Source organism: Pezoporus occidentalis, unplaced genomic scaffold (genome assembly GCF_034315485.1).
Source record: "Pezoporus occidentalis ecotype Australia unplaced genomic scaffold, CSIRO_AGI_Poc_V1 ctg123, whole genome shotgun sequence".
Classification (NCBI taxonomy): domain Eukaryota; kingdom Metazoa; phylum Chordata; class Aves; order Psittaciformes; family Psittacidae; genus Pezoporus; species Pezoporus occidentalis.
Window position 1 is genome coordinate 1,620,374 of NW_026913027.1, and position 22,357 is coordinate 1,642,730.

The 22,357-nt window shown below is 38.9% G+C and overlaps 1 protein-coding gene across 3 annotated transcripts; it reads right to left on the bottom strand.

The window, feature by feature from the left end:
- Positions 1-1,486: 1,486 nt before the first annotated feature.
- On the bottom strand, positions 1,487-18,830 carry XIAP (X-linked inhibitor of apoptosis). 3 transcript variants are annotated; one of them, XM_062607450.1, is made up of 6 exons: positions 18,717-18,830; positions 7,737-8,643; positions 6,296-6,395; positions 4,502-4,580; positions 3,860-3,893; positions 1,487-1,940 (listed from the first exon to the last, which is right to left on the bottom strand). In XM_062607450.1, exons 2-6 carry the CDS (start codon positions 8,608-8,610, stop codon positions 1,747-1,749), a joined length of 1,281 nt encoding a protein of 426 aa, XP_062463434.1. In that variant the 5' UTR covers positions 8,611-8,643; positions 18,717-18,830; the 3' UTR covers positions 1,487-1,746. The 3 variants fall into 3 exon arrangements, with proteins under 3 accessions (XP_062463434.1, XP_062463435.1, XP_062463436.1); XM_062607451.1 differs by lacking the exon at positions 18,717-18,830 and adding an exon at positions 12,610-12,859; XM_062607452.1 differs by lacking the exons at positions 3,860-3,893; positions 4,502-4,580; positions 18,717-18,830 and having other exon boundaries at positions 1,742-1,940.
- Positions 18,831-22,357: the final 3,527 nt, after the last annotated feature.

A 22,357-nucleotide genomic window follows, 5' to 3' on the forward strand; every position in this document is an offset into this window, starting at 1 on the left:
TCAAGGTTAGGTAACAAACCATCTGCTGAGGCAAGCCAGTAAAAAAGTTTGCAGTACAAGCCAGTAAAACGGTTTGCAGCGTTAACTGAACAAGCTATTTCAGGCAAGATACACTGGCTCATAGGCAAATACTCCCAATCCACTCCCCTTTATTCCCTTGAAGAGTACAGAAACCCTCTCTGTGAGTGCACACACGAGCCATAAATAAGCCTGTGGGAATTGTCAGTCCATGTCTGTCCTGAAAAATCCCTATATGCATGAGTTACCTGAATGAATGAACTCTGCAGAAAGGCACAAACAGGAAAACACAACCTTTCTGTGGGGAATTCATGAATTTTGAGTCATCATGTAAACCTAAGAACCAAACTGTAATCTCTTACCAAATAAAAGAGCAAAATTAACATACTTTAATTTTATAATCAATGCATTTATACAATGAATTTATATAAACAATAGATTTTATTCCCTCTCCAATTAAAATATATTTGTTATCCTTAATAACACTCGTGTTAAATTAGTAACAGTTGAGTTACAAAAAGAAAAAAAGCAATAGAAAGCAACCTTCTGTTGCTATTATTTTTCTGCATGCGAGAATCAAATCTGCTGATCAAGGAGAAAGTGGGTTGCACTTTTAACTATTCATAACATTCCACCAGCACATAGCCACAGTACTCATGTAAAAAAATAGAAAAAGTAGACAGTAAATTTCTGTACACATTAAATGTGAAACTTGCATCATCTGAAAAAAATACATTCTGCATAGTCTATATTCTGAATCTGTGTGTGTAGGACTCAAAGATAAAAAACACATACACAGAACATACTAGTAGCTCCACAAAATAAAACAGTCACATAATTAAGCAGAGTGATGGCAAACCAGGTGAAATTAAATACAAAGCTGTGATATTTTGTTAATTAGAAAATTGAGGATCAGTCCAGTAAGAAATAGTTTATTAAATATTTTGAGGTGACTCTCACTAAAATAGTCCCTAAAAAATGAAGCGTTTTTGGGTAAGGGACAGGATTGAGACGGCTCCTTCACGAAGGGCACAATGTAGGTAAAATCTCCTTCGTTTCTCTTGAGTCCTCTTTTAAGGAATGAAACTGATGTACACATATCTAGAAGGGTTTTTGTAAAAACCAGCCAATTTATACATCAAAGCCCCCCCCCCCCCCAAAAAAATGGAGAGACAAACTTACACAGTAGTAGCAGAGAGCAGAAGGTGATACGCTGCAGCAGCAGCTTTACATATATTCTCTGAATTATGTCCCAACCAAAGTTACAGGAATAAAAATTTTCAATCATACAAAACATCTTTGAGAAGTTAAAATCTCAGCTATAATACACATGTATATAATAATATTTTAATTCACTTATTTACAATTGTTACATAGGGCCAGACTCTGTATACAAGTATTTGCATGAGCTTCAGTCATTAACGAGTCCTACCAAAGTGAAGCAAAGGAATGACTACATAAATACAGCTTTGCATGCCTTAGGATTTCCCAAATCAGATTTATGAATTCAAATTACAGAATATATACATTTGTTTTCCAATATTCAAAATTCACTTAAGGAAAACAATTTTTAAACTGTTAAAAGATATGTAAAGTTTGACAGCAGGAAATTCTCAATGCACAGCCATGTGATTACAGGCTGAAATCGTAATGCATTGTTTGCATTACATGACACCTAATTAAAGCAAATAAACCAGGAAACATTAATCCACAGTGCTGTGTTTTTTACTAATACATAAAAATTTCCTGTTTTTTCATTATATTTGCACGACACAGAGGGCATTTATCAAGTGCTTCGGCACACTCCTTACAGGCAATGAGGTGGCCACAGGGAATGAGGACGACTGATATGTCTTTAGCCATACAGATTTTACAGAGCTTTTCTTCCTGCAAGCGTCTTAGCTTCTCTTCCGTGCTGAGATCTATGGAAATTAAAAACATAAAAAGAACATGGCCGAATCTCTCTTTTTTGCTTTACACACAAGGACAAGGTTTTCTTTGTCTGATTTAAAGGTCACACCTTTAAAAAAGAAAAAAAAATAAATTACAAGAGATAGGAAACCAAGCTACAGCATGGAATCCTCTGCTTCTCCTTTCCCCCATCTCATTACGTCTCCCAGGCCAATGCCAGCAGGGAGTTCAGCTATCTGTATTTATTTGCAAGAGCTTGAAATCTCTATTAAATTTAGATACACGTATTTCAATCAGGAACCATTCTTTTCACAGACTTCCCATTGACAGCTTTCCCCAAACTTGAACAGAAGCTGCAGGAAGAGCTCATTAATACTGGTTAAGTAATTTAATTTATTTTTTCAAAAAAAAAGAATTAAAAGAATGAGGATGTTATTTCCCTTCCTGCCTCCATTTTCAAAATGCCCATACTTCAAAAGCTTGTAAAAGTGTAATACAGAAAGAATCAATTTTGCATTTTACATGAGCTCTTTATTATTCCAGTGTGCCCCATTTGAAAGCACAAACTTCAAACGCCTTCCCCTGCCACTTGGGGAAAGATCTGCACAGCCAGCCACAGAAATAACACCCATCTCCATTGTGAGTTTTCTCCCATAATATCCATGAAAAATATTATTAAAAGAGTAGGCTGGTAAGATATCTGTCTTTCATGCCAACCAGATGGTCTTTTCCCTCCCTAGGAGTTCACCCATATGCTCATCTTACACTACAGTCTCCCGAGTTAGAACTCTTGGGTTTGGTCTACTTGCACTGTACCACAGTGGCTTTCAGAGCGTTACTTGCAAGTCCCAGCATTGCTGGAACACAGATAATAGAAAAGAAACACCATCTAGAAGTACACTTTTTCTTATCATCCAAGAAGGCAAATGCTTCTGTCCCACACAAAATTTTATACTGGAAAATAAATAATGCCCTACTAAAATCTTTTTCATTTTGAGTATACTGAATATTTGACAGTATGCTGCTGTGCTGGTTTCATTCTGCCACCACAGTCCCACCATCTAAAGTTATTCCTCCTTTCATTTTTAAATGTCATTTTCACAGTAATTTTGGCTTTTCAGTCAGCATGAATAACCTTTTCCAGAAGCACACCAGACTATTATTTACATCGTATACACTTTGAGGTATTAATACTACTTATTTTATAGATTATATTTATAAATGCTGCTATGCTGAGATATTTTAACACCCTCTTTGTTCAGGTTTGGTTTTTTTTAATGTCCAAAAATAAACCTCTTGAGCAAAATTTTTTACCTAACTTTCACTCTCATAAGTGAGCAGTGTGTGAGAGATTTCTAAACCAGGTTTTGTATGACTGCTGTTATTTGCAACAGCTATCATTCCCTGGGATGAAGCTGCTTGACTGTCTTCCTACCACCCCTTTAACTGTCTTGTCTTTTTATTGCTTGGTATTTGTGAAAAACATTGCAGGAATGCGCAATACCATAAAAGCTACTTAAGCTTTCTCAGCTACCTAGTCCTTGCCATTTAACAGGCCAACTCTTCCTGCCTTGCAAAAAGCAGTGATGATTGTAGCAGTTCAGTATTCTTCACCATTCATTCCCCAGGACTACTGACTCAATACTTGATGCACACTTACTAGCTATAAGAAGACGACTACATCCTATGCATACTACTTTCATGGTTTACAATCTTTATTTATTCAGCTACAATTAGATTTCACCTAAAAGAAGAAAATTCATTCCACAACTGTTCAGAAGCAATGGAAGAGGGTCCTCCAACAATTTGTCTGTCATGCTTTAATTAATTTAAAAATGTTATAAGGGTATTTTTAAAAGTAACCATTTTCTTTACATGCAAATATAGATAGTCCAAAATGGAGTGAGGGGATGTGGGGGGTATCAGATACCTGTAGGAAGTACTGTCCCTTCAGCAGCTTCTGTCTAGAAGTGAAATATAAACAGACAAAATTACAATTCTGAAGAAAGTAGAAAACATACACAGTTACAAGACAGAAAGTAGCTATTTGACCTCAGTTATTTTATTGACTAACATAACTAAATCTGAACAACTGCAATTAATGCTGTTAAGTCTATTTTACATTTTCATTTTAATCCATCCTTGCTATAATTACATGTACATGATTCTTGGTATATGGAAGAACTATAAATGACATCAGTTTCACTTTCTAGTGACTGCATACAAGTTTAACAATGCTCTACCAACAAGGAAAGAAAAAATATCTACTACACTTGAATAAGGAAATTACGCACTGTGCACCTTAGGTACCCAGGCTATCGAACCAATGGCACTTGTCCAGGACTCCATATACTAGGTCCCCTACCTATGACCCACAACCTAGCTAAGAACTGAGAGATCTATAAACTCTGAATAACAAAATCAAAACATATTTTGATGTCTTTTACTTTCTGGTAATGAAAGCAGCAGCAGGAGGATTAAATGATACAGATAGTAACAATAACTTCATATTAAAATTATGTTGTTTTCTCTTTTAACAAAAGGATAAATGATTAATAAGCAAGACACTTACTGTTGAATCCCTACATCCATCTCTTAAGTGAACGTTATTTATAAATTCTATCCCCTTTTCCTTTCTCACAAATCTGCACCTATAAATGAAAAAAAAAATAGTTATAATAAAACTGCATGAAAAGCAAACAAAATCTGACTACATCACTTTGGAAAGCTTTGATACCTTTCCTGTATCATACACAATGGTTGCTTTTGAAATCTAAATGTTTAGTCAACATCAGAAATGTCATTTAATGTTGGTTCTTTTAGTCTTCTGCAATAAAAGAAATGCAGTCACTGGTCAGACAGGTGCCTTATGCACCTTCTTTCACTATTTCCCAACCAGTCCTAGCCACTGGGCAGAGCTGTTCCCTACCAGAAGATTTAGGGGATGCTGTAACTCCTCAACATTAGTTCTCTGCCTTCATCAGTTACTTCATCTTCAGCAGTCCATGGATACAGACAGCATGCTGTGAGACTGATACACTGCCACTGAAGCTGATGTGCAAACAAATGCTCTGTGTAAGACAGTTAATGATCTGAAAGTAACCAAACCTGACATCATTTAAGCAACCTAAAACAAAATCCAGACCATGTAAGAGTGAATCATAGAAGGAAATTGCATCTTATCCATTCACTGCACCAAGCCAAAAGCTTGAACAGCATGTCTTTCAAGTGCTTGAGACTAATAATGAAAAGCTGCCTGTACCACTATTGAAAAAAGGATCAGCTAATGCATAAATACTAACTTCCAGCGAGCCTTTCACCACAGAAGACAAATCTGTCAGTGAATGCGCAAAAGACATGTTTTATCAACGTTATACAAGTAACTAAGTCTTTGTACTTGGACAGCTTTTACCCACCTGTAAGAAACAATGAGTCATGTACTATTCCTCCTTTCCTCAAGACACATTTTAGACAAAATTGGCACTCTTTCTAAAAACAACCTCTGGGCTGGGAATTGTCAACCCTTTAAAATGATGAAGTGTGTTTTGAATTGAACACCACTACTGACTTCTTCAGGTCTGCCTGCACCATGACAGAAGTTCAGTCATTTTTTATCCTAACCTAAGTTACAAACTTTGGCATTTATGAAGCTATTAAATAACAGTTAGAATGTAGTGCTTGGATAATAGAGTGGGGTGGGGGGGAAATCAGATACATGTTAATAAAGCTTCATGATTCTGCAGGCTGAGACATCAGTTAAGTTCAGACACAGAAATCTCTTCCCTTTAGGAATTCCTACAAACAAGCTGACAAGCACACTGACCTAGAAGCTACTCAGAAGGTAGTACTCAAGACAGCCTTTCAGACTGATTACCATTACCTCTAATGAGTTAGTCTGCCCTCAACCTCTCAAGATTTAGTTCTTTCCCACCTGCTTTGAGAACTCTCTCTTACCTTTCAAAGACAGCATTAGGTTAATGTCCTCTTTTGAGGCCCCCAGTATAACATTAAGGCATATGTTCATGTTTATACATGTAATAGCAGGACTACAGAAGGTAGAACAGATGGAACAACAAAAATAAGGACACCATGCAAAAAATGCCTTAAAATCTTTTCTACTTATTGGAAAGGAAAAACATAAACCATGGAAGGTAACTGATAGTCTTTGGTGCCTACATGACAAGAATGAAGGAGAAAGAAGTGGAGGAGGGCAACTAAGAAAATTAAAATTACTTTCCTAACTCTGAACCATGTTTAAGCCACAGTCAACCTTCCAAAGCCTTCATTAGTGTGCTCTGTCATTAGAACATAATATACTGTAAATAAGACTCAGGAACGCAACGAGAAAACAATAAAAATACCTTACCCAGGAAACCATTTGGCATGCTGTTCCCATGGGTCTTCATTCTCCTTCCATTCCTGCAATCCTCCACCACAGTGGAAACACAGAACATGATCACCATTACCTGAGGAAACACCCAAGAATGAAGTTACGTACTTCTAGTAGGCATAACAGCAAGTTTTTAACCAAAATGTTCCTTTATTAAGAAAAAAAGGATACCGATTTTATTGATTAGCAATTGCAACTAAACAGAACTCCACTTTAAAGGGTGACACACAATGTATGGTTTGAAACAAATGTCCAGGAGAGGCTTGAGCCTGTAATATTCCTGAATTTTATTTTAGCAAGTAATTACACAGGTAGAAAGCAAAAGCTAAAAATAATCGATTACGAATATCTCAATCTACTGCTAAACATGCCATGAAGTCTATCACAAAGAATCAAGGATGTTTATGTGCCTTTTTGGTGTCCTCTGTTTCACTACTAAGATTAACAGGCTCCATGCAGAAGTAGCAGAACTGACTGAGGAGGTGTTAGGAGAAACCACACTCTGTTCTAGCACTGTGCCTACTGCAGTCAAAGCCTGTGCCAGAAACTGCACAGATATTGTGCTTATTGAAAAGAGACGAGGTATAGATAGATTTTTCCTACAGAGCTAAATCATTCTTAGGCCACAGGAAGCAGAGTTTTCACAGAAGTCACTTGAACAGCCACTGGATGAGGTAAGCTGGTGCTCATTTAGTATTCCTCCACAATACAGGTATCACTTGGCTGTGAGAAGCAGGCAGTTTTAGGAATCCAAGAAATTTACAAACACAGTTCTATTGGGTATAAATATTGCCCATATTTCAACCATACAAGAATATATCAAAGCTTTTATTTATGGCCACAAGTAAAATAAACTGAATCAGATTGAAACAATTCTTCTGAGAGCTACTGAGAGAGAAGTCAATTAAGATGAGAGCAAGAAATTATCCCAGATAATCTAATAGGAGTAACACTTTGCACTCATACAGTAAAAGCTCTTCTACCGGAGTCACTGTCATCATAAAGCTTTTACAGCAGGTAGTATCGGTACTTGCCAGTTTGGGGTGTCTGAATGCTGTGATAGCTCAAACATGTCAGCTAAATACAATGGCACACAACCTGGACTGTCTTGTTTATAGGCTTCTGTACAGCCCACACACCCACTCTGCAGACCAAAGTTAGACAGCAGACAAGAAAAACATACTTTGCTGTTTTACTGTTGAAGATAAATTTATGACCAAATTTCTACTTTTCTATTAAAACCACAATATAATGTATGTTATTTTAAACAAGAATTTTGAAAAGCAGTTTACAAGGTAAAGAAATTCTAGCAAATCACTGCATATTAGAATAAAAAAAATGCTTATTTTTTCCGTAACAATACACTTGTATAGAATTTCTTTGTAAAAGACATCAGCCACTCTAAGGCTTGGCTTACCTATACTATAGAACCCAGCTTCAGCAAGCTGCTCCTTGTCAATAGGATATACCCAAGTTAAAAACGTTTGTAAACGCTTTCCATATTTTGCCATAGATGGATTCCTTGGATACTGGGCATTGTTCAGACCACTTCTCCCAGTCTCAGCAAGAACAGATTCACCTGGAACATTCCCAACATTCCGGCCCAGGACATAAAGGCATTTGGGGAAATGCCTCTGGTGTTCTGACCATGCTCTGTCACCAGGTTCCCAGTTTGTCAGTTTTCCACCACAACAAAAACATGCCACTTTATCACCAACACCTGTATAATAGAATCCAGCATTAGCCAATTCCTTTGGTGTCAACTGGCCATTGAGGGGCCAGTTGTGGAAAGACTTTAATCGTGTCTCTTCGCTGCACATAGCGGGGATTTTAGGATAGACGTTATCTGACATATCCACAACCTGTCTAGTCCTCAAAAGGTAATCTGCCTCCACATCAGATGTGTCATCCAGAGCACATAGGAGAGCTGAATTGCTGGAACCATTTTCAGTTCTATGCTGGTAGTTCTGCGCGAGAGGATGCACATTAGTTTCCAAAAAAGTAGATTCAGTAATAAATTTGCAATCTGGGGAGAGCTTTTTGTGTCTCTGAACTGCAGAATCCCCAGGCTCCCATCCTTCCACAGTTGTATGGCAACTGAAGCACTTTACTTTGTCACCTTCTCCAGTATAAACAAAGCCAGCTCGTGCCAGTGCTGTTGCTGAAACTGGACAGCCAAGAGGAAATGCAACAAAACTTCCCAGTCGGTAGTGTTCCTGTGCCCATTCCTCATCACTGTCAGTGTCTGGAGCAGCACAAGCTTCCGATTTATCTACGACTTTACATGTCATCTCTTCACAAGTACGGCTCTCCTTCCAGATTTCCTAAACAAAGGATAAACATTTTAATTTCACAGAAGAATGGATCATTCCCATATGCAAGCTTGGAAATCTGCTAGATTAAACTACCCATCCTTTATGTTTAAAAATAATTCCTCTTCCCTCCCATCTCACCCTTGCCCACCTCCTTGGCCACACAGAGGCAAACACCAGAAAATTACAAACAGAAAAATCCATAAAGGGAAGAAGATCATGAAGTTTTACAGGCCAATACAGATTTACCTGGAAAACACAGGTTTATACGTTTATAGCTTTAAAAGCACGTTCTACTTCTTAATAAACAAACACTGCAAGAATGAAATAAAAAAAAAAAATTAACAAAAGCTCTGGGCAAAACCTGCCAGAAGGCTTTTGAAACTGAAATAAGAAGTGACAGAAGTTAAAATACTGATCTAAACCAGACCACACTTGCAGGATTTTACAGCTCAGTTCTGAAACACAACTGCCTTTGCTTTTCTCCATATGAAGGCCATGACCACCATGCCCATTACAGATGGACTGGTAAAACCACCATCAAAAAAGTAGCTACTTTTGGACTTCTGTCATCTTGTACAGCCTTTTAGCAAAATATCTCAAGTAATAAACTTATCAGATGTTTCACTGGGGCATTTTACCAAAGTGCTGTGCTCTCCTTTTAAGATCGGTGTCTTGGACTACCCAGCAAAAGTGATCGTACCCAGCACACTGCTTCCACTTTCCTGCCCGTGCCTATGCTATCAAAAGCTCCTCCACGTCTGCCATCACCTCAGCTGCTCTTCCCTTCCTTCTCTGAAGGAACATCATTCCCCTTATTTCCTGCCCCACATTCCTATTCCTGCCTGTACTTTTCCAGGGTGAAAACCAACTGCAAGTCTTGCCTGCGCCCTTCTGCAACAGAGGGCTGCTAAGAGCACTTGAACAAGCCCCTTCTTTTGCAAGGGTGAAAGCAAACAACAACTTGGTTCCCACAGATCCTGTGCAAGAATCACCGACAGTCATAGCCTTCATCCTAACAGAGCAGTAAAAATTCATCTCTTGTCCTGACAAGTGCAGTGATATTATTGATTTACAAAGTCCTGGGTAAAACACAGGCTACTAGTGACACGCATCTCAAACTTACTCCTTTATTTATTCTGAGACTGCCCAAATGGACTTCTTAGCATAAAGCTGTAATAATTCAGCAATTAGCAAAAAGAAATCCACAGAAGCAAGAACTGAAGATGTGTTTGAACAAGTGTACTTCTCCATTGTCTATACGGATCCTGAAATGTATTTTTCTCCATTCCTCACCTTTACAAGGTAGGCCATCAGGCAAAAATGTAGCTTCCTCAACACATTCCTTCCCCAACTCCTACATTAATAGTGATCATACTTTCTGTGAGGTCAATGCAGATGTTACAATTCTAATAATCGCTTATACAACACCAAATTTAGCTTCTACAGGAAGGACAAAACCTTTTCCAAAGTTCAGAAGGGGGAGGTAAAATTAAAGTGACTGTGCATTGCAGGATTGCTGCATCCTTTGCAAGATGACAAAGATAATTAACCTGTAAACACACTGAGAAAAGATGACGTTAGAGACTCAGCATGCTTACTTCATGTGATCATGGATACCAGGCTAAATTCCCCTGTAAGTCAGTTTGTGACTAATGTAATGACACTAGGAATTATACTGTGGCTTGCTGGTTCAGCCTAGCAGGTTCAGAAATAGCTTCTGAATAAATTACACTGACTGACCTACAAATCTGACCTATATGCTTGTTTTAACTTTGAAGGGCAAAACTCCCCATAATCAGTAATTACATGTAGTAATATGAAAGCTTTCACAATTCATGTATTTTTTAATATATGTAGAGTATACTGAAACCAGTAATTTTTTGTAACAAGTTTCAAAGTTCATCTTTATTTCATTTTAAAACCTTATTTTACATCCTCTATGAGTGTTTCTGTAACGATCTCAAGTGAACTATGGATCTATCACCATTACCCTACACTGCATTCATAAAATCATTTGCATTACTCAAATACTGTTAGCTGCATGCTAATTTTCTTGTCTCATGCCTAAAAGACTTTTACAAGGCATCAAACAAGGCCCACCTCACATCCTTTAGAGACTCCTTATTAAAATGTACCTTGAAAAACAAAAAATGCATATGCTATCAGTGAATAGCTGTATATCTTCACGTCTATTTTCTTTTGGAGTTCAGAAACAGTGAAAAAACAATTCAACCTATTTACATTTTTCTATATTAACTTTTTTTTAGTTTAAAATCAGAACAGATCTTCCACATCCCTCTTTGATCTGTTGCATACAAAATAACCGCGGCAAATAAGAGATTATCTACTCAGTCGCTTTAATTTGCCCTCCCTGTCCTTAGTGAAATTAGGGATAAAGCCTGACAGATCTCAAGAACTTATTACACACACAAAGATCACCCTTGGTTTGTGCTTTTTGGTTCCTTATGCCATATGGGGTGACCACATATCACAGTGATGACTATGATATATGAATTTAAAAAACAGTTAGGAGACAGAATTATGCCCCCACTTCTAATGAACTACCTACCTGCATGTTCTAAGCACCATTTAAGTGCTCAGTTATCAGAACTCATCTTAAAATCTGCCATTCTTAAAAAGAAAAGAAGTCTGATACTGCTGTATCACATGCATAGAGAATAAAAAATAGATTAATACATACCAGGGGCATACACACATAAATAAAAACTTAATTATAACATGAATCCACTACAGTAATGAATGCATTACAGTAATATTCTTTCTCAGTTTCACTGATTACTTCTAATTAACTGTGAATGCCAGGCAAAAATATTCTAACAGAACTACCTAAAATTCAGTGTCTGTACTACCCTCAACTGCAATGAAAATCGTAGGATAATGCCTTTCGGCCAGGTAGGACAGCAGTAGTTGAAGCAGATAAAAACCCAAATATCCCCATGTCCTGCACTGGAAGTTTTAAAAATTGAGGAAAATATAATTGGAAATAAGCATTAGGATAAAACTAAAATTAAAATCTTTAAGGTCCCTTCCAACCCAAGCGGTTCTATGATTCTGTGATAATGCATTCATCACTCACACACAGATTAGCAACTTTATTCCTTCAAACAGTTTTTTCTACAGTGCTGTGAATATTTCGATACTCCTTCTATTAACATGGTGAATGAAAAATAAATTAGGCCCTCAACATAGTGATAATCAAAATATTTGCCACATTTGGATTTTCTGGACGTAAGCAACCTATCTCCATCCTCACAATCAAAACAGCACAAAAAGCACATGCCAGAAGGGCAGTAAGTGCTGACAGAAGGTCCAACTACCACTGATCAATGCTTTAATATGAAGTAACTGCTTAAAACTATCAATCGCATTATTTATTCTTCATATTTTGGAGCAGAAAAATTTAACCATGATGGTAGAAGCCTCTCAAAACCACGTCTAAACACAGCAATGACAGCAGCAGAACAAACCCCTCACTGGTATCCACTAGCTTTAACAAAGCTCCGTCCACATTATGAAGCCCCTTCCTTATGACAGCCCCTCTAAACATAGTTGGTTTACACCTCAGTATCATTTTATCTGAGAGAAAGAGACATTAGCATAGCTATTAAGCATTAAGGGAATTCCTCACCTGTGCAAGTACTGTTTTAAATACGTTAGTACTATAAACGCGACGTCAATTATTTGTATTTCAAGCTGTTAAGATCAACCGTTCAAAGAGTAAAATTAAAACTAACTTAGGAATAGCATTTCCACACAGGTATTTTAACATTTAACAGGCATTTAACTCCGGTTAGTTGGATGAACAACATCCTGCACCATAACAGCACTCAGACAAACACTAACTGCAGGAGAAAATTAACCAAAGGTAAATTTTTGAATGATTTATGGCTGAGAAACATAAACTCGTAAAAAGCAACCAACTACGACACGTACACAAGACTCTACAATACATACCAGCAGCAAACCCAAGTGCAGAGGGTATACTTTATGTATTCAGAAGTTAATTAAGCCTTCCTGCATTGATTTAATTAATCATGTATGAATTAAAAGTAGAAGGTCCAGAAATGTTAAAGTTCATCTTCACTTACAAAACCCAGGAGACTTTTTTTTTTAACCATTACTGAAGCATTAAATACCTTCTTATATATTCAGGGAGTAAACAAAGCCTGTTTTAGCCTGAAAGACTTCCAGAGTCTGAGCTAAGTTTAATCCTGCTTTTAAACATCTGAGGGTATTTCTCACAAGACACCTCCCACAACCAAGCTAAAGTGCAAATTTACTTAGTCTATTGATTGGGTTTCAGAAGAAAAAGACAAGAAATTATAGCAAAAAATGTTAACTCAAAATGCAAAATTGTACACTGTGGTTTTGCAAGCCAAACACGTTCAGTTCAGCTTTAAAATATCTGCAGGTATGATTTTATGCAGAAATATGACATCATCACATTACCTAGATCTGAAATGCTTTAAAGGAAAAGCATAGAACCCGCTTTTCTCTTTCAAAGTATGTTTTATTAGAGATGATTATTTCCATCCTTAACCCTGAAGCAGATTTTAAGGAGTTATTTTTAATTCTTCCACGCAACAGGCACGGCAGTAACCTCCAAATCAAAAATGTACTTGCACAACCTCATATTTCTGACCAAAGAGTACATAATCATGAAGCTTCTACTGCTTGACATGCTGACTACAGAGCAATGTTAGTGTTTATCGTAGGCTGAGTTTTGAAATGTGAGTAGTGCACCAAGTAAGTATCAAACAGGACATACTGTACCAGCTGACACACACATTATGCACATGTCACTTTTGCGCTGGCTCAGCTGCAATTAGATCAAGGGAGGTGTGTGCTGCTAACTGAAAGTGTACTTATAAAGAATAAAACCACAAGAAACACAGAATTTATTTGAACAGCGTTCACAAACCTCAGCATATTTATATCTAATTATCAGTAGCCATTTAAAAAAAATCCTGCTTAGAGGTTCGGGAGTTAGGGGGGAGGTTGTAAAGAAGGTCTATATTTACACAATGACTCCTGATTCAGTGCCAAAGTTTACATAAATTCATCTCGGCTTCATTCACCTGTTTTTCAAACAGGTCCTACTTAGCTTTCCATCAGGGTTTACCATCACAGAAGTCTGCTCAAGGTTACAGTAGGCTATTAGATCCTCCTAAAAGTCACATAGACTTTTACACTTTTCATGTTAGAAATAAATACAACCACGCCAATCAAAATATACCATTTTGAGAACTATTTTCATATTTTATTTTTTTTTCAGGAAGAAGTCATACAGGCATGGAATACAGCAATAAACAAGGAGAAGAGATTAATGGAAGTGTTCTCAGTAGACAAGAGTGGGACAAATCTGGATCTGCCAAGGGCAAAGAAAAAAAATCAGTTTTGTGAACTTGCAAGATAAATGTATTCATTTATCAGAACTTTAGCTGTATGTGTGAGAAAGAAGGAGTAAATACCAGCTGCTATAGCTGGCATGCTGACAGGACCATGTACGTGGTCCTACAGAGATGTCCAAAGTCAATCATAAAACATAATCAATTAGAGCCATTAATGAATATATAGATCAGTGTTAACCAAAGCAATTGAAGAGAAGGGCTAAAGGTCCGGAGAACACCATTTTAGCTGTACCACAGCCTGCCAGGTGTTTAGTACAAAGCAAAGTGTGGAAAGAGATGTTGGCGTTTTTAATTCGGATTCAGGAAAACCTATCTAAAGCAAATGCCTGGTTCTGACAGCTGCTGCCACTGAAATAGACTGCCTACAGATGACAGTACCTAAAAATAAGGTGCTGGGAGGGAACCAACCCCCCAGAAAATACCACCAAAACCTCCTCCAAAACCAACACACAAAAAAAGCTACCAAATCTCAGACACTGAGAACAAGATGGAAAGAGAGACTAAAGGTAAAAGCAGACATTAGGAGAAAAAACACCAAGAGCACAAGACTCCAAATAACCCCCACCAAAACAAAACAAAACAAAACTATAAAAAAGGAAGGAGCAATCCTGGCGGTCTTAAGTTTCTCTGGCAGTTCCAGTAGGACAAATGTTTTATTTATGGCGTAACTGGGAATATAATGAAATATTTGTCATGAAAGACACTGTACTCCTGTAAATCGTTCAGAAGTCTGTGCATGATTTAGCTACCAATTTTTAATTACAAGGTCGCTTGAACTGTGCCATTTAAGCCTATTGAGATTCTCTAAGTATTCTTTCAGGCAAATCAGAAGGAAAGAATAATTTTTGTATTTATGGCTTCCCCCCACCTGTTTAGAAAATCAGGCTATTAGTTTTTCCATACATTTGCCATATCCCCTTCCAATAATTTGCTGAATTATTCTACTGTTACCCTCTTATAACAGGCCTCTTACATAACTCACTGCGGGAATACATTTGAAATTCGGTACTACAACACTACCATGGGGGAGGGCGATCAGTTTCCCAAAAGAGTCTTCATTTTCTCTTATGCACTTACATGTTAAGCATACAATTCAAGTGATACAAAAAAATCAATGCTTTTTTATAATTCTTTAACTTTAGAACATTTAATTCATTAATTGCTGTATTATTAACAGCAATTTGATTTAGCTTCAAGCTCTTCCTCAAGTACCTGAGACTAAACTTCCAGAACTCTTCCCTTTAACTGAAAACAGCTTGAAAGTTACATTTAACACAACCTGAAGCATACTTCTATCCATGAAAGTCTACCAATATGTTTGGGGGCTATGCAATCTATGCAGTTCCTACCCGCCTAAAAGCACAAATTACAAGCTACTTTCATCAACTATGACACAAATGAGCTAAACAAAGTAAGTAAATAAAGTTTAATTCTGTGGTTATAAAATGTCTCACTATAGACATGTAATCCCTAAAAGCTGAGTTATTGTTCTTTTGGTTAAGAAACAAAAAATTATCCGGACAGTGGGGATACATTAAGTAAAATAGCCAGTAGTAAAAAATGCGTAGCAAAACCTGCAGTACTCTGGGATGCATCTCCTTTGCTAAGCATGAACTCTGCTCCAGCTTTTAGTGTTACACCCTTTTACGATTAATTTAAGCCTGTAATTGAAGAAAAAAGTGGGAAAAGAGGGCATCTTTCACCAAGGAGACATGAGTATATGGAATTTTGGGTACAGCAACATAATTAATGTCACAGCAAAACTGCTGAATCTTCAGGATTCTAAAGAAAACCTGTAGAATCACAGAGGTGCAGAGAGCCCATCACCTCCTGCCTCACCCACTGTCAATGGCATTCATTTCCACCCAGCTAAAGCTCCTGACCACGCAGTGCCACTTAGTTTACTATTCACATTCACTTAACTGCAGCTTGATGCACAAGCAGCATCACAATACTTTCCGCTGTCACTAGCAAGAATGTTTTGCCATTAAACAATGAGGTTTGTATATATGTATTTACACATATACACACACAACTCATCTTGTAAACTTGGAAATCTCTTATCTACCTACGTTGTAATTTTCTCAGGAAATCTGAATGACTTGGGCATTTATTCTAATATTGTACCCAAAGTGAAACATGAAAGTTGCACCTATTGAAAACACCCTGCTTGCTTTTCTATTTAACAAGCAGCTTCCCAAAACATAAAAGGGGAAGGACAGCAAACTGCAAGGTAAATGCAGCTTCATTCTGCCTTTTATGTGATAGAGTGCCATTCAATTCAAGCTTTGCAGCATTAAGCCACACCTGCTTCAGCCTTAACATACTTTCAACCTTCACACACATCTACTTGTTTTTCATGTTCAAAAACCTTGTTATTTCTGGGCTTTGACTTCCAAACATCGTGTTCAAAATATTTTGGATTAGACAGACCCCATGGTATGAAAAACAAAAAACAGCAAGGACTGTAAGCTGTTAACTCCTGAAATAAACAAAAAAACAAATGCAACAGGTACTTACAATAGTTTTTCCCTAAGAATTTAGTATCCAATCAGACCAAGTTCAGTAAAGATTAATCAAAGCAGATACTGGTTTCATCTCTATTTCCCACCAATCCTTAGAACAAATCCCAGCATTTACATTCTTGTTGGTAGAAAAAGCAAAGGTTAAAAATCCTCTTTTTCACGTAACTTTCAGCATTGTTTATGAAGGCAGAATGCCAAAATTGGGATTAAAAGAAACATTTAATTCTGACCCTTGGCCAAGAAATCCAAATGAAAATACATTCTAAAGCTGAAGAGCTTAAAGGTCAGGGAATTCCTGAAATTCAGATGTTTTACTGAAACTAGCAAGGGACAGTAAGACTGGGGAAACTCCAGCAGATCCCAAGAGGGCGAAACAAAATCCTGTAGTTAAAAACTAGAGGGCAGCAAAAAGGAGGACTAACTGCAGACAGAATAAGATTCAATGATCCAGGTTTCTCTTCTCTCTCCCAGGAAATTCTGCATCTGGTTATTAATAGGATTTTCTGAAACTCTCCAGCTCCCTGCAGCCGTCTCACCCACCCTGGGAGGATGGCGGCAGACACAGCACAACTATCACAGGTACACAGAGGCCTGAAATGAAATCCATCTTCATACTTCAAAAACTAAGATATGAACACACATATTCTTCCTCTTCTGGTAACAAATGCAAGTCTGCCTCATATCAGTTGGAGCAGCCAAAAAAATTCCACAAGCAAACAACCACCCTCAGCAGAACTCTTTCACTTTTGCTTATGGTTACAAACGGCAAGGTCAGAGGAGGTAGAGAACAATCATTAACTTGTTCCTTTGCCTTCTTGGCCAATGCTGTAGGTACCAAGTTTTCTATGGCAAGAAGTAGCTGGGTGTTTAAAGGGCTGCAAAGAAAACTGTAAAGCCATCAAGTAGATAGAAAAATGAAGCACTTAAGAAAATGAAAAACATCCAAGTAAAAGCTTAAGCAACAAATCCATCACAGAAAACCCTGATTTCTTAGAAGGAATACTTCACTGTCGTCTTCTCTGTTATGCGCCGATATATTTCTTGACAAACAAACAGCAGACTGAGTTAATATATATTCTACTGCCCTCTGTTAAGGTACTAAATTTTCAAGAAGTATTTGACACAAAAGTTGTTTTTCCCCCCAGTTGTTTGCTTTTTCTTCTAAATTGGTCTGTTGTGAGATCTTGCAGTTTCTAACTGTTCTTTTAAGAAACAAACTCTTCCTTAGCTATATGAAGCACTAAAATCACAGTGTTAAGATTGTAGCAATGAAGGGACAATGAAAGCAGTTCTGCAAAAGTACCTGAAAACAGTTCCGAGAACCAATTTATACTTTTTAGCAAACACAGGTCAATGACAATTGAACAGGACAGATGTTATCAAGACTATAAATACTTCTTGCATGCATTTATAGGGCTTCCATCAGGAAAACAAGCATCAGAAAGGGTACTGCAGAAACACCAACTGTTAAAAGAGAAATACATCAGCGTAAGTACATAGCCATTCTGCACAAGAGAACTGCTTGAACTGAACTTTGAATTACAGCTGAAGAAATAAATCTGAGTGAAGTTATTCCTGCAGAATTCTTAATAACTCCTGAATTCTTACCGTAGAAAACCTGAGCAAAACTGCATTTTCATGAACAAGAAGCAGAAAGGGCATTCTAGAAAGCGAAGGATGTAGGCAAGGGAAAAGCAAGCAAGCATGGGCGAGAGGAAACGACAGTACTCAAATACACCAAAAGAAACAAAGACGACCACGAAACCGCGTACGAGCACAGCAAATCAACCTCTGACTTGGGAAAGGGCACACCGCACCCAACGCTGCGCTCGCAGCGACCCGGGCAGGGGGCGCGCCGGCTCCCACGGCAACGCCTCCCCCGCCTGGTGACACCCCGCACCTGGGAGAGGCTAAGGCCTGGGCAGCGGCACGCCGGGGATCCCAGCACCATCAGGGGCAGGACGGCCCCGGGCACCGCGGAGGGACCGAGCCCCCTGCCCAGCGCGGGGAGCCGCACCGAGCTGCGCGGGGCAGCGGGAGCCGCCCGAGCGGACAGCCGGGGAGCCCGTCCCGCCCGCCGTTCCGCGGTACCGACCGCCACGGCCGCGCTCGCCTGACAACTCACCGCGCCACGTCCTGTCCCGTCCCGTCCCGTCCCGTCCCGTCCCGTCCCGTCCTGCCGGCACCGGCCGCGGGAGCCGCTCGGAACCGGCGCACGCCGAGAAGATGGCGGCTCCCGGCAGCCTCCCCGGCCCCGCTAGGCGGCGAGCAGAGAGCAGCGCCCCCTGGCGGTGTGGGGGGCTCCGCGGCGGGTCCCGCTCGCGGGTGGAAAGCGGCGATCGGTGGCAGCAGCCGGGAAGTGCAGGGCGGCAGGGGCCATCCCGCGGTCCGCAGCCTCAGCCCCGGGACCTTGCCTCGAAGGCATCAGCTCGCAACGAGCCCTTCTTCTTCCTCACCATGACCCCCTGTTTCGCACCATCTTCTTCAACCGGGTCTGGTCTGCAGCGTGCCAATCCCAGCGCTCTCCTGACTCTCACCCGTTGTCCCCGCAATTACGGCCTGTAAAGACTTAACAGGTGTTAAAACACGGGGCTGCGCAACGGGAAGGGAGCTCCTGGTGGCCTGGTCATGGGGGGTCTGCGGCTGCGGGGCCCTGCAAAGTCACACAGACACTGCCACTGGCTATGGGACAAGACCATAGAATCATAGAATCCCAGACTGCTTTGGGTTGGACGGGATCTTACAGTTCATCCAGTTCCAACCCCTGCCACGGGCAGGGACACCTTCCACTAGACCAGGTTGCTCCAAGCCCCATCCAACCTGGCCTTGAACACTGCCAGGGATGGGGCAGCCACAGCTTCTCTGGGCACCCTGTGCCAGTGCCTCAGCACCCTCATAGTAAATAATTTCTTATTAATACCTAATCTCAGTCTCCCCTCTGTCGATTTAAAGCCATTCCCCCTTGTCCACACTTGTACGTAATAAAGGTCCATACTAATAAAGTTATAAGTTTGACCTAAATAAGGTGTGGTTCTTAAGAACAGCCATGGCTGAAAGATTGTGTGACAATGCTGGGGTTTATTCTGAAATTTATAGACTTCTCCTAACCAGCTGCATACAGGAATTGAGAAATCATCCACCAGACGTCAGTCTTCTAAGTGCAGAAGATGTGTGATGCCTACCAGCTATGCTTCTCAGTACAGCTTGGGCTGTACTATACTTGTTTCTCAGCCTTTGCTCATAAGTCATAGGGAATTAAAGCAAAGCAGCTAGTGCTTAACAGGTTTGCCAGCACTGGCCTTTTTTGGGTTTTGTTCAGATTGTGTTCTCACTAGCTGTTACAGATCTCATGTATTTGGACTAGGATTTTCCCAATCAGACAGAAACCTTGGCTACTTCCTTTGGTAGTTGTAGCCAAAATCATCTGATCATTTTCAAGACTAAGATGGCTGTTATGCAACATTAAATGATCCATTAACCTTTTGATCTGTTTTTAGAAACTCAGGTGCCCCCATGATTGACCCAACAAATTTTCATGTAGCCATACTTGGCTTTATGCAGGGGACCTGCTTCCTGCTACCCTCTAGAAAAGTCAGCTCCTTGCAGTAATGTTCTGACACTTTGGTGGTTTTCCCATTGTGCATATGATTAGTAATGAAATTTTTCCAATTATACCTCTCTGAAGACTTGTGGCACGTAGTCTGGGACAATTTCAGGAGAATAAGTCTTTATAATGTGCCACAATGTTTGTAGATTCGAGGGCTTAGACTGAAAGCCCTTTCGGATAAGGATTGTTTCTCATTTTCTGTTGTCCAGCATCTACTAAGACCCCCAATTTGATCAAAAGCGTCGAGTTATTTTAAGTAACTATAGTAGCTTCCATTACTACAAGCAATGAAACAGTAACAAAGTCCCTTTGGTCAATTTGAAAAAAATCATACTGAATATTCAGTGATCAACAACAATACTCAATAATTTAAGATGCAAATCCACCTGCTCTTCGTTCAAAATAGAATGACTTACAACCAACAACGTAACATTTACCGATGCAGCCTAATGGTGAGCTGAGCCTGTGAGAAATAAACAAAAGATTTGCCTGAACTAAAGAAAAAATAGCTCAAAAGGTCTCAAACTTTTGCAATACATTGAAACTAACTAAAAACTATCAGAAAAGATATTACTAAAGATAGGTTCTTGTTAATATTTATCATTTGATACTGCAAAGATGTGATTACGCACATTATTAACTTCAGGCAAAGTCACTTACTTAGCTTATAATTCAACTGAAGTTCTAATATTTACACTTGTTCTACAAAATAAATAAAATATATATATTTTACAGTGACTCTTAAAATTAACTGTATCTTTAGACTTGTTTCCATGCTTCTGGCATCTGACGTGGTTATGACAGCCCTCATTCCTTCGTGAGAATAAATAACTTTTCTAGCCCCTCAGTGGCAACACGTGGACCAGTTTCTCAAGGGTTTGGCACTTCTCTAAATTTGGAAATTTCAGGGTATCTGTATAGGGTAGAACCAAGAAATGGAGTAATTTCTGAACAAGAAAACAGCACTGAAAATGCAGACCATTTTTCAGGGAAATGCTAGAAAAATATTACTTAAGTATTTCAGGGATGTTCTTTAATGTGAACAGAGATGGCCTCCAGAAATGTGCCATGGAAACAAATCCCTTTAGGCACACAAACTATCTGAAATTTTACATAAATAGTCTAAATCTCTCTGTCTGTTCTGCAATGCATGCACATACCATTTTTCACTTGTATCCTCTACTTCCTTAAAAGAAAAAAAATGTAAAGCTTGAGTATTACAGACAATATTTGTGCAAACCAGACAGAATTTCGTTGCCTAAAAATGCCAAGATCGTAACTGTACTATCTGAGAAATAGCTCTACTGCAGTAGGGGAAGTCACATCCATCTATACTCATTTCACATCAGTCCAGAATAAGATCATTTACTTAAGGATCTTTGGCAGAATAATATACAGTAAGAGGTTTGTACCTTAACACTGCAATATAATAAATGAATATTTAATCTTCTAAATCCTTGTCATGCCACATTATTAATACATTCATTAGCAATTCTTTTCACAAAGGCTGTTGCTCTGTTGAGGTTTTGATACTTTTCCAAATGAAGAAGATTATTTGTAGAGGTCACAGGGTGTTTTTACAGTGACCCACTTACACATTTTGATGTCCAAATTCAAAACTTTGTTAAAACATTTCCAAACAGCTCTAGCACCAATACCTAGAAAAGCTAGAAGACAGGAAAACAGAAAAGAAAACCATCAGCAATAAGGACAGTAATGCTCAGAAACCCTTTCTTTTCTAAACAAGATAGTTCTTTGGTTTTTATTGAGTTTAACTGACTGAAAGTTCAGTTTGAATAAAGTTCTGAATCAGTCACTGGAACTGTAAGCTAAAGAGTACAGGCAATACCTTTGTGGATGTCTACAGAGTGAATGTAGACAAATGTTTGTATTTGCTGTATTCCCTCTTTCATTTGAAATGGAATGAACAAAATTGTTGAGTAGTCTGTATTAAAGCTGGTTGGAGGCCAAGGGACAAGGTGCACAAATTAAAATAAGAGGTTCTGAGTGGTTATAAGCAAAAGCTTTTCAACCATGAGGACAGTCAAGCAGTTCCCATCCTTGGAGGGCTTCATGACCAGAAACTGGATAAAGCCCCAGGTGACTTGATCAGACGTTATGGCTGACCCTGTGTGAGGCTGGATTATATTATCTCCTAA